Here is a 13,450-nt window from a genome sequence, read left to right as displayed (position 1 = left end):
CAATCATGAGGAGGGAGTTACTACTGTGAAAAAAGTCAGAAGATCAGTAATGGAAAATCAAAGGCAGCATTGATTGCTATCACTGTTCTTAGTTCTATTTTATATTTTAATTTCTGTGTTAGTGGAAAATTTTAATTTCTGAAGAGGGGTGGGATATCAGGTTACTATAAAGGAAAAACACCCCTAATTTGGTAATTTCGTCTTACCCATATGACATTTAAAATGTATCCTGGATGGGCTATAATGTCATAATTGGAGTGCACAGCCTATATTAGATTAATTTGACTCTATTATACAAAATTTTAATTCTGAAATACTATAGGCAAAATCATAATCATAAAAAGAACCATGGGAATGAAAAATCAGGTAGTCATCTTAATAAGTACTAGCTTTTAAGTTCAAGGTCTTACAAGACTGTCTTGAGCATAGCAACACCTAGGTAAAGACAGGAAATCAACTTTGACATTTTAAAGCTTATCTTAGGGTTACTTGGACAGAATTTACTGGAAGCCTAGTGACTTGGGAAGGGATCAGGTAAACAAGGGGTGTTGGCAGTTTGTAGGTGGTAGGCTTGCTAAAATTGAATGGTAAGGCCATATAGATAAGATATTTGAAGTAGTTTATACATTTTCTGAATAAAAGCAGTTATGTTCACTTGCTAAACCAGCCATCAAGTTTTATGTACATCACATGTACTTATAAATAGCTATATGTAAAAGGCAAAAGAGCTTTCCTAGTCTTTGCATGTTAATTCATATATTAACATAAGTACTGAATGCTCTTTTCATACGTAAGAACCATTAAGTAGGTTTATACCATTAATAGGAGTTTGACAGAAAGTTGCTGCTGAAATCTTCAGATTTCATATTTGACTTTGTAAAAAAATAGAAATATATACCAAAATTCTATCAGTGTGATTATTTTTATCATGCTAGAGAAGGTTTCAAAGGCAGGAGGAATCATCCAAAATCCAATGTTCTTTTAGATTCTGAAAAACACTGGTTTATCTTCATTATGTATCTATAGTTTTTATAATACATTTCCCACTTAAAAAAGAAACAAGACAGCTTCATCATGACATATTTTGATGGGAATGTATGATAAGATGCATACGTGGTTCTTTTCAATAGAACACAGAAAATTACAGTAATTTAAGGTAAACTTTCTAATTAAGTAATGTAACATAAATAAAACACAGCTCACCTTAACAACACTGGAGGAATAATAGGGCAGGCACATCCCCCCTGGATAGGAAGTTCCATGTGCCTGTGTGTAGAGCCACTTTCCACTATGAACAAGACACAAATAAACCCATAGTTCAATTAACACAAAGACTGAAGTGAAGTGAACCCCCCAGTGCTAGTACCCTGGCACATGAAAACTGCCTTTTTTTTTTCCTGGAGTTCTGGAATGGAGGATGACCTTAGTTGATATCAAGCTCATTTTAAGCCTGTGGCATTTTAGAGGCATTGAGAAAGTCAATGTAATCTTGAAATTAAATCATAAAAATGCCCTTTCCAAAAAAAATAATAATAAGGTCAGAGTCCATTTGACTTAACTTTAGTTTGCCCTACACTCAACTTTGGTTAAGGTCACTTAAAAGACCGGAATATTTAAAAGGGTTCAGAGGGGAAAATGCAACATAGTGAACAGACTCAACACCATGATTAGTTTGCTGTGCTTGAAAATTAAAACAAAAATAATTAACCATACAAACTCATAGAGAATTTGATAACTATTATCAGATATTTAAAAACACATGTCATGTAAAAAAGGCCTATTCCTGGATTGTCTAAAAATACAGATGTAGATGCATATACTAAAGGGACCCAAATCTGATATGCTTTCAAGAAGAACATTTAGAGTTTTACCACTCTAAAAAGAACTATCATAAGTTGGAGGGCCATTCTTAGAGTATAATCAAGTGAAAGTAAAAGTCACTCAGTCATGTCCAACTGTTTGCTATGCCATGGACTATACAGTCCATGGAATTCTCCAGGCCACAATACTGGAGTGGGTAGCTGTTACTTCTCCTGGGGACCCTCCCCACCCAGGGATTGAACCCAGGTTTCCTGAATTGCAGGCGGATTCTTTACCGTCTGAGCCACCAAGGAAACTCAGAGTATAATACAGAGAGTTCAAATACAAGAAAGGTTGTCAGGTCAGGTGACCACTCTCAATCTTCAAATTTTTTCATCAAGAAGAGATGTTATTTTTCTGTCTTCACTACTGAAATATTTATCTCCTTATATTTAAAAGTCTTAGTATTTGACTTTGCATCTTGGAAGAATTTAGGATTCTGATCTTTCTAGACTCTGGGGATCTTGAGATAATATCAGCTATGGAGATGAAACACCAGAGAAAGCACCATCTGGATTCTAACTTAGCTCATTGTCACTGAAAACCAAGTCACAGCATGATAATGTCATATATGATATCCAATCACTTCTAGATCTATGTGAATATAGAAGGAAGACATATAAGAAACCCAACACATAAGAAGTTCCAAATATGATGCTCAGTTAAATATTTAGCATTCCCCTCCCCATATTCCTATTTGTAGACATACTATTAGCGTGTGAAGCTACTGCTCAGAATAAGAGACATTCGTGGAAGTAAAAGTTTGTCTACGTAAAGCAAATTAATATTCCTAGACTAACTTATTATGTATTTTAAGACATACATACATGGATTAGGCAAAGGGGCTAGTCTTGCCTGCTATGAAGGTCAGGATGATATTTTAGTTTACCCCCTATGATTTTGGGACATAGCAGTACATGAATGTGTGAAACTAAACCAGATACAATTATCCCCCTGGAGCTATGTGTTACAGCCATTGTGATACCAGAAATGATATCTGGAGTTCTGGTTTGCTCATCAGTCTGCCAAATGACTAGACCTGAGCTCCGATTATGGGCCTTGCAAGCCTCATAGTTCTGAGCTCAGACTGAAAGTTAACATTGAGATAATGCTGTTGTTATTGTTGTTCAGTCACCAAGTCGTGTCTGAGTCTTTGTGACCCCATGGACGCTAGACTTCCCTGTCCTTCACTATTTCCTGGAGTTTGCTCAAACATATGTCCTTTGAGTCAATGATGCCATCCAATCATCTCATCCTTTGTTGCCCCCATCTCCTCCTGTCCTCCCAGAATCAGGGTCTTTTCCAATGAGTCAACTCTTTGCATCAAGTGGCCAAAGTATTGGAGCTTCAGCTTTAGCATCAGTCCTTCCAACATTCATGGTTAATTTCCTTTAGAATTGACTGGTTTGATCTTCTTTCAGTCCAGGGGACTCTCAAAAGTCTTTTCCAAGACTGCAATTCAAAAGCATCAATTCTTTGGCACTCAGCCTTCTTTATGATCCAACTCTCACATCCTTACATGACTACTGGAAAAACCATAGCTTTGACTATACGTAGTTTTGACTATACACTAAAACTAGGCAAAGTGATGTCTCTAGTTTTTAATACACTGTCTAGGTTTGTCATAGCTTTCCTTCCAAGGAGGAAATGTCTTTTAATTTCATGGCTGCAGTCACTGTCCACAGTTATTTGGAAATCCAAGAAAAGAAAATATGCTGCTGCTTTCACTTTGTCCCCTTTACTTGCCATGAAGTGATAGGATCGGATGCCATAATCTTTCTCTTTGAATGTTGAGTTTTAAGCCAGCTTTTTAACTCTCCTCTTTCACCCTTATCAAGAGGCTCTTTAGTTTCTCTTCACTTTCTGCCATTAGAGTGGTATCATTCTCATATCTGGGCTTCCAGGTGATATGAGTAGTAAAGAAGCCACTTGCCAATTCAGGAGACCTAAGAGATGTAGATTCTATCCCTGGGTCAAGAAGATCACCTCGAGGAGGGCAAGGCGACACACTCCATTATTCTTGCCTGGAGAATCCTGTGGATAGAGGAGGAGCCTGATAGGCTACAGTCCACAAGGTAGCAAAGAACTGGACACAACTGAAGCAACTTAGCACACGTACACATCTGCATATCTGAAGTTGTTGATATTTCTCCTGGAAATCTTGATTCCAGCTTGTGATTCATCCAGCCTGGTATTTGGCATGATATACTCTGCATGTGACAGACAGGGAGACAATATATAGCTTTGTTGTACTCCTTTCCCAATTTTGAACTAGTCAGTTGTTCCATGTAAGGTTCTGACTGTTGCTTCTTGACTTGCATACAGGTTTCACTGGAGACAGGCAAGGTGGGCTGGTATTTCCACCTCTTTTAGAATTTTTCACAATCTGTTGTGATCCATACAGTGTATTCAATGAAGAAGAAGTAGATGTTTTTCTGGAATTCCCTTGCTTTTTCTATGATCCAATGGGTGTTGACAATTTGATCTCTGGTTCCTCTGCCTTTTCTAAATCCAGCCTATATATCTGGAATCTCTCTGTTCATATACTGCTAAAACCTAGCTTGAAGGATTTTGAGCATAATCTTAACAGCATGTGAAATGAGCACAACTGTTCAGTAATTTTGGAAAAGGCAATGGAGCCCCACTCCAGTACTCTTGCCTGGAAAATCCCATAGACGGAAGAGCCTGGCAGGCTGCAGTCCATGGGCTCGCTGAGAGTCAGACATGACTGAGTGACTTCACTTTCACTTTTAACTTTCATGCATTGGAGAAGGAAATGGCAACCCACTCCAGTGCTCTTGCCTGGAGAATCCCAGGGACAGGGGAGCCTGGTGGGTTGCCGTCTATGGGGTCACACAGAGTTGGACACGACTGAAGTGACTTAGCAGTAGCAGCAGTATGGTAATTTGAACATTCTTTGAAATTGCCTCTTTGGGATTGAAATGAAAACTGACGTTTTCCAGTCCTGTGACCACTGCTGAGTTTTCCAAATTTACTGCCATATTGAATGCAACACTTCAACAGCATCATCTTTTAGGATTTGAAATAGCTTAGCTGGAATTCCATCACCTCCACTAGCTTTGTTTGTAGTAATGCTTCCTAAGGCCCGTTTGATGTCACACTCCAGGATGCCTGACTCTAGTTGAGTGATCACACCATCATGGTTATCTGGGTCATGAAGACCTTTTTTTGCATAGTTCTTCTGTGTATTCTTGCCACCTCTTCTTAATCTCTGCTGCTTCTGTTAGGTTCTTATTGTTTTCTGTCCTTTATCATACTTATCCTTTCATGAAATGTTCCCTTGATATTTCCAATTTTCTTGAAGAAATCTCTAGAAAGTGTATTGGTGGGCTGTTTTGTAGGCCTTAGGAGAAATACTGGGATTATAGATAGACTAAATAGGTAAAGCTGGTATCACCCTTATATAGTAGCTTTAAGGACATCAAAAGAGATGCTGAAAGACCATTATTAGGAAAAAGATCATTTACAAGGTCACTTGGAAATATTCTATATAACCACACATAATGTTTTATTCCTGTGACTTTTATCCAAAAGTCAACTGCTTTAAAAATATTTTAGTTTATTTGTATTATTTTCTTTTTAAAAATAATCCATCTAATATGCAGAAAAATAGAGCAGTTACATACCTGAGTAACATACTGTGATCAAAATTTTTCCTTTTTTTAAGGATTATTTCTTGCCAAGCTGAAAAACGCAATAAGGTAGTTTCTATGTTTGAATCTACTTCTATTTTGTCTCCATTTGTCCATATTTCAAGGCCAACTAATGTCACATGAATGTTCAAGGTTTTATAAATCTGTTCAAAGGAGAAACAATTTTTCACAATGTCAAATTGCAGAAGGATCCTTTATTGTGACTATATTTCTTTATATTAAAAAAGTAATTTTGATGTGTGTAGTACATAGTCAAAAGTTCAGGCCTCATTTTATAAATAGTTGTATTGAAACAGAATGTGAGGTTGAATCATCAATATTGGGTGAACCACCATGGCCAACCAAGAAACTTGACTAAAAACATCTGATTCTCTTAGAATTATAATTCTGATAGACACTGGGCTCAGGATATGTCTAAAACAAATACATAAGTAAAGCTCCGAGATAATACCTGGCCTGAAAACATGAATTTATGAACACTGGCACACAACGGAATGAATATTCCTTATCCATCTCTCTACTGAGGTCATGAGTTGGTTTGGTAGTAGACTAGAACATTGATATTGCATTGTCTGCAAAGGGATTTGTGCAAAAATGTTCATAACAGCTTCATTCACAGTAGCTCAGATTGGAAACTACTCAAATGAATATCAATGGGAGAATGCGTGAACAAATTGTGATTTCCATACCCTAGAAAACTACCTAGAAATGTCAGAACAAACCACCAATATACACACAGCAACATGAATGCATCTCAGGCATTGTGCTAAGCAAGAGAAGTCAGACACAGACGAGGACACATGGCGTAATTCCATTTGCGTGAAACTCTTAGAGTAGAACTAATCTACAGAGAAATTTTTCAGAAAACTGGGGAGCCAGCAGATTACTCCTAGGGATACAGGAATTTTGTGGGAAATGGATTCTATTATGGTCATAGGAGTGTGGCTCACATAGATGGGTTCATTATTCAAATTTTTATAGCTAAGATGTGTGCATTTCAAACTATTGAACTTACCACTCTCAAACCTGTAAAATAATAATAAGAAGAAGAATGCATAGTTGTATATTTCAAAGCATTGAATTTACCTCCCCAAACTTGTAAAAATACAATTATAATAATGCAAGTGGTGGGCATTGGCTAGTGATATTGATAAAGAGTAGAATGATGATAACTGTTGAAATTGGATGATGAATATACAGAGGTTCATTATACTGTTCTGCTTACTTTCTATGTGATTAAAATTTTCTATGAATATAAAGTTGTAGAAATTAAAAAAGAAAAACAAAAAACAGTAACCTAGGTGTCATGCTTGTGCTCCATGTTTGATTTTTGGAATTACTTTGTTGTGTAAGAAAACTTATTGGAAATTGCTCAAAGCCTCAAAGCAGACAAAAATAGTTGTAGCTCAAGCCTTGTCACCCTTATTCCCATCTGCTTTTGTAAACACATAGTTGGTAGATACTTTGATGCCAGGACAAAAAGAATTTAAGCAAATATTATGAAGATTTTGAGACAAAGAACTATGTGTTAAATCAATTTTATATCTCAAAATAGCCAGTACAAGTCAGTTGAAAGGAGGAGTGGATGATAAACTATAAACACTGAGTTAAGAACTGAAATAGAGAGGTCAACTTGATAATATTCATAGAAGATGTAACTTATTATTAAGAAGTTTAATATTCACATCATTGCTATAACAATAACCATGTACTAATTTTTCACTTTTTTAATATGACTATATAGAATTTCATGTATCGACACAATAATCATGACTCACGGTCATTTCATAACCATGAAGAACTATGGTTTTCATAAACTCTTATAAAGTTAGATCTTTAGCTAAACCATGGTCTCAAACCTAACTAGATGTCCACTCCTTTGTCTTTTTTGATGAGTTAGGTCCAGTAAGATTTTTTCTTAACTTGGGTTCTTTGGACTCTCTACCTTCTTGGGTGGACTTCAGGTTCATAAAATTGTAATCAAGTGCAACTGGAAATGATATTTGCCATTCTCTGGATATATTCTCTTCTAGTGAGAAAATATCACTGAACTGAACTGAAAATATTTAGTAGTAATTCAGCAATGTGCAACAGTTTGTGGATGGGAACTCAAGGAGAGAGATAGATCTGTGTTATATTTGGATCCATATTAGGGGAGTAATAAAGATAACTGCAAGAAACAGGAGAAGCAGCCCTTGAGATTCCCCCAGAGCAAACCCCCTTCTGGACTGGTGAAAACCCCTAAAAGATGGGCCTAAGAGATGGGCAGACAGAGCTAATAGTCTTCAAGCAAAGTCAGTGATCCTGTTCAGCTAGGAAAGGGGGTCAACTTGACTTAAGACAGCTAACAGAGCTTTACCAGTTTCAGAGCTGCTTCTCCTGCTGTTCCCAAGCAGGGAATCTGATTTGCAGCCCTGTTCATTGCTAAATATAGACTTCAATCTGTCTGACCAGGGACCCTCACCATGGAATCTTCATAGCCTATTCAACAGCCCTAGGCCCAGTAGAATTTGAATAGAGGTCAGCTCATGACTTCCCCTATGTGCAGAGCAAAACTGGTGGCCTTACTTAACCCGGGAATTCAGTGCACAGTCAGGGCTGGTTCAGGTCCCCAAACATTCTAGTGAAAAACTAGAAACAGATCAGCTGGTGAATGAAAAAAATCACTGACCTAAAGGGGTGATTTCTACAGTGTCTTTTTTGGGGGCCCTCTTTATCCTAGTAAAGGAGCTGGCTAACTCAGAAGGAGTCAGTTTTTAAAAGATGTGTAAAATTCACAGTATTATTTATTTAAAAGGGTTCTAGTTCATTCTAAGTTAGACAAAGTAATCATTTTGCTGCTTTTCATAGAAATATTTCCCCTGATCTCTCTGTCTGAAGACAGATTATATATTAGTGCTTGATAGCCTTTCTGCTATACAATGCAAGGTCATGGAACAGTAATTTCAAAGAATGGGTTTAATTATTCATGGTGGGTAGTCAAGTCTTTGTACACTGCCTTGTAAATTTTGTGCTTAGTAACGAATGTTTAAAACTTATGTAAATATTAAATGTCATTTACTTAGAAAACTTAAAACTTACAGTTGTGATTCATTTGTTGCTTTGATTTTTTTTTTTCCCCCCAATGGAATTTTGTTAATTAGCCGCCTTGGTGAATTGTATTTTGGGCTGTATCAGTATCAGGATTACTACAAAAATCCAGCAGAGATCTAGCCTAAAAGTTTCTTTCATTTGTGTTTTTGGCTTGATTCAAACTGTGTCAAATCTTACCATGTTGACAAAATTGACCATTCCCCAAACTCGGTTCCTCAGTCTACTATGAGGTTGACTATTTCTGCGATACTGGAAAAATAGACATTCAATTAACATTCATTAATCATAGAAACAGAATGCAATTTCAACAAAATTATTTCCATCATGGTATATTTCAAAGAAAAAAATTCATTGGCTTTCCTTCCAGTGAGCTGAAAAATCTAGACAACTTATGCAGAAATATACTTTTAATATAAAATAACCAGATATAGCAGTTTCTAAAGGCAGCTTTAACTTGGCACTATTTAAAGGTGTTTCTTTATAACTCTGTTCCCTCCTCACATTACATTATATAGCATTATACCTATTTATTAAGCCAACTGATAACAGTTCTTTAAAGCAGGGGTCCCCAACCCCTGAGATCAAATGCCTGATGATCTGAGGTGGAGCTGAAGTAATAATAATAGAAATAAAGTGCCCAATAAGTGTAATGCACTTGAATCATCCTGAAACCATCTCCCTGCTTCCTGGTCCATGGAAAAATTGTCTTCCAAGATACCAATTCCTGGTGCCAAAATGGGTTGGGGACTGCTGCTTTAGAGTCCATATTTATAACAAAACTTATTAAAGCTGCATAGCAACCACTATAGTGCAAAAAACAACAACTTCATCAGCCCTCCTGTATCCATGGTGGCCACAGGCTCAGGAGCATATAATCAAGGATCATCCTGGAGCCAGAGATATGATGGAGAAGGACAAGAAACTGTGGTCCACCCCACTTCTCTCCACTTGGGCTTCCCTGGTGGCTTAGCAGTAAGAATCTGCTTGTGATGCAGGAGACTGCCAGTAATGCAGGACATACAGGTTTCAACTCTGGGTCAAGAAGATCCCCAGGAGAAGAAAATGGCAGCACATTCCAACATTCTTGCCTGGGAAAGACAGAGGAGCCTGGCAGGCTACAGTCCATGGGGTGGCAAAGAATCAAACGCGACTGAGCAATTGAGCACAAACCCACGTATAGACTGTAAACACATTTTCAATTTTTTTGTAAGTTGTTATCATTTCCATATGTTCATAATGGAGAGAGAGGGTTCTATTTTGACTTAGTCTGCTGTATACTCAAAGGACCTTATAGTCTCTTACATATGTCCGGGGAAGCTAAAAACAGAACTTTGAACCTGGAATGAAATTCTGATGAAAATACTACTTTCTCTTTGCTAAAAGATCACAACTACAATAGACAGCAAATGTTTAAGTGAAAACTTACCACGTTATCATCAGCAACAATGAATAGTTCAATATGCTTTTCTTTTTCCTTGCTCTGGAAATGTATGGAAAATTAAATGAAGTATGGTTAATATTTCTTATCTTAACATTTTAAGTTAAAATTTTCAAGGTGAAAAATGTTGGTATGTAAGGTGAGGTCCAAGAATATATCTAATAATTCTAGAAATTTAGGTAAATAAAACCCATTATGTTATTAAAACATGTGGCTCTATTCATCAGGTTTTAGTGAAACTGAAGCAACATTCCATATTTTATATTCCTTCATTTCTTTGTTTAGTCTTTCAGGTAAAATAAGAGTTATTATAAGTAAGGAATCATGAATACAGTTTTTAACATTTAGTTTTTTTTTTCTTTTATAAAGTAAACACTTACTAAGTAAGTTCATATAAAAAAAGGCCATCTATAGTTGAGAGTAGGACATAAAATCAGTCAATAGGACTGACCGTATTCCTTCTACTCCTCTGTCTCCCAATCTCCCTTTGTTGAAATTCAATTCCAAGGAAACTTGTAAAACATTGCTAATTATAGGTCTTTATTTTATAAAACATAGTTTCAGGAAATTCTAAGTTTTCAGCCTTCAGTATCAGGTGCTAGGTACATGCATATTCTCTTGAGTATAAACCAGAGGCATATCGTTCAACTATTTGGCTAAGTTATTCTTTTCTGAGCTAACTTATCATTTATTAATTGATTGATTTAATCAGAAAACTCCTCTTAGGCATCTAGAAAGTTTCAGACACAGTCTAAACCATGGATATGTGAAGAAGACAAACACTCACAGATCTTAAGGCTAACACCTTTTGGGGATTTAAGATGATATGAGCTAGCATGCTGCTGCTGCTGCTAAGTCGCTTCAGTTGTGTCTGACTCTGAGCGACCCCATAGACGGCAGCCACCTGGCTCCCCTGTCCCTGGGATTCTCCAGGCAAGAACACTGGAGTGGGTTGCCATTTCCTTCTCCAATGCATGAAAGTGAAAAGTGAATGTGAAGTAGCTCAGTCGTGTCTGACTCTTTGCGACCCCATGGACTGCAGCCTACCAAGCCTCTCCGTCCATGGGATATTCCAGGCAAGAGTACTGGAGTGGGGTACCATTGCCTTCTCCAATGAGCTAGTATAGAAAAGCCTAAAACACAGAAGACTATCACTGTAGTGTCATTCCACTAGAAATTCCACCTTAACAATTAGACTATTTGGCTTGATGTGAGGGAGATAATCTGGTTTATCACCAGCAACTCCTCCCCAAAAAAATGTGGCAAGAAAGACAAGGAAAGAAAAGACAATATTTAGGAGCGATTTCAAGATGTAAATTTCATTCCTTCCAACCACATTTAGCTCTAATACTATAAATCTATATATTTAGGGTTGTAGATAGCCACCTTCTTTGAACTTGGTGAGACAAACTGAGATTTGCTATAGGAAATGAACACTTCCTATAAAGATAAGAACAACAAAAAATTGACATTTCAGATTTCAAACGGTGAAGAGTCAGATTCAGGTAGCATATACACTGCTTTCATTGGGCTTATAATCTCTGTCTTGAGATGAGAAGAAAAATAAGAGGCATTTGACATGGGATAAAAATGATTTAAAAATAAAGCACTCACTTCCATTTTGGAATCTTCCAGGGATTTAGTATTACCCTTTGGAATAGTTGTCCTGGTAAAGTTGAGCTCTGTACAAGAATAATTGGCAGGCTGCTGCATCAGGGGGTCATATTTGAACACCAAATGTTCTCCCTCATCTGAATATTTCACTGGTTCAATAAGGTATCTTTGATCTCTCACCCTGAAGAACCCCCTGTGGAAATTGGGAATACAATGTCTATTTAAAATCTCTCTCATTTTACTGCTACATTCAGTTCAGTTCAGTTCAGTCACTCAGTTGTGTCCGACTCTGCGACCCCATGAATCGCAGCATGCCAGGCCTCCCTGTCCATCATCAACTCCTGGAGTTTACCCAAACTCACGTCCATCGAGTCGGTGATGCCATCCAGCCATCTCATCCTCTGTCGTCCCCTCCTCCTCCTGCCCCCAATCCCTCCCAGCATCAGAGTCTTTTCCAATGAGTCAACTCTTCGCATGAGGTGGCCAAGCACTGGAGTTTCAGCTTTAGCATCATTCCTTCCAATGAACACCCAGGACTGATCTCCTTTAGAATGGACTGGCTGGATCTCCTTGCAGTCCAAGGGACTCTCAAGAGTCTTCTCCAACACCACAGTTCAAAAGCATCAATTCTTTGGTACTCAGCTGTCTTCACAGTCCAACTCTCGCATCCATACATGACCACTGGAAAAACCACAGCCTTGACTAGATGGACCTATATTGGCAAAGTAATGTCTCTGCTCTTTAATATGCTATCTAGGTTGGTCATAACTTTCCTTCCAAGGAGTAAGCGTCTTTTAATTTCATGGCTGCAATCACCATCTGCAGTGGTTTTGAAGCCCAAAAAAATAAAGTCTGACACTGTTTCCACTGTTTTCCCATCTATTTGCCATGAAGAGATGGTTCCGGATGCCATGATCTTAGATTTCTGAATGTTGAGCTTTAAGCCAACTTTTTCACTCTCCTCTTTCACTTTCATCAAGAGGCTTTTTAGTTCCTCTTCACTTTATGCCATAAGGGTGGTATCATCTGCATATCTGAGGTTATTGATATTTCTAGTACAGTATTTCTCTGTTCCACTTTATGGAGTTTGCCTTTTTAAGAAAGGGAAACATATTATAAAGCAATTATCCTCCAATTAAAATAAATAAATTTAAAAAAATAAGAAAGTGGAGTCAAGGCCTCATGTCAGCAGGTAGCCAGGTATTCTGAGTGAATAAGAGGTGATATACTGATGAGATGATTGGATGGCATCATTGACTCAATGGACATGAGTTTGAGCAAAGCCTTGAGGATAGTGAAGGACAGGAAAGCCTGGTATGCTGTAGTCCATGGGATCACAAAGAGTCAGACGTGACTTAGAGACTGAACAACAACGACGAGAGGTGATATGGCATGTGACTCTTTGCTAAGAGACAACTCATCTGGATTTCAGAAGTTTGACAGCTCCATCTTTCCTCTGAAGCATGAGTAGAGTAGCAATTCCCACTCATGGGGAGGACCCCTGGAAAGTCTGAGTTCATGCAAAAATTTTGTGAATTTGTATGTATTAATTAAAGAGTAAATATATGAAGGTACAGACACTGCTATGTGGTAATTGTGTTGTTAAAGGGTTTTTTATTCTTGCAAATACTGAAACCTGAACATCTAAAATCCTCATAAATGAAGATACAAGTTTCTTGTTTTTCTACTTTGCCTCTCAACATCTTCTTCTTTTGTCCTTGAGCCCGAGAGCTAGAGACATCTTATATAGGCTTTACTTCTGACTTTTTTA

The 13,450-nt window shown here is 37.5% G+C and overlaps 1 protein-coding gene across 2 annotated transcripts in view; it reads right to left on the bottom strand.

Annotated features, from left to right (window-relative positions):
- The window catches only part of ADAM7 (ADAM metallopeptidase domain 7), a 52,647-nt gene that overhangs the window by 26,829 nt on the left and 12,368 nt on the right, over positions 1-13,450 (bottom strand). For both annotated transcript variants that reach the window (XM_061425866.1, XM_061425865.1), the window contains exons 6-10: positions 11,680-11,872; positions 10,054-10,107; positions 8,805-8,876; positions 5,508-5,677; positions 1,204-1,288 (exon numbers count right to left, since the gene is read on the bottom strand). In XM_061425866.1, the coding sequence (XP_061281850.1) occupies positions 1,204-1,288; positions 5,508-5,677; positions 8,805-8,876; positions 10,054-10,107; positions 11,680-11,872 (574 nt within the window). The remainder of the gene's footprint in view (positions 1-1,203; positions 1,289-5,507; positions 5,678-8,804; positions 8,877-10,053; positions 10,108-11,679; positions 11,873-13,450) is intronic.

Source organism: Bos javanicus, chromosome 8 (assembly GCF_032452875.1).
Source record: "Bos javanicus breed banteng chromosome 8, ARS-OSU_banteng_1.0, whole genome shotgun sequence".
Classification (NCBI taxonomy): Eukaryota; Metazoa; Chordata; class Mammalia; order Artiodactyla; family Bovidae; genus Bos; species Bos javanicus.
Note: the sequence above shows the minus strand (reverse complement) of the source record. Positions and strands in the feature narration are given on the sequence as shown.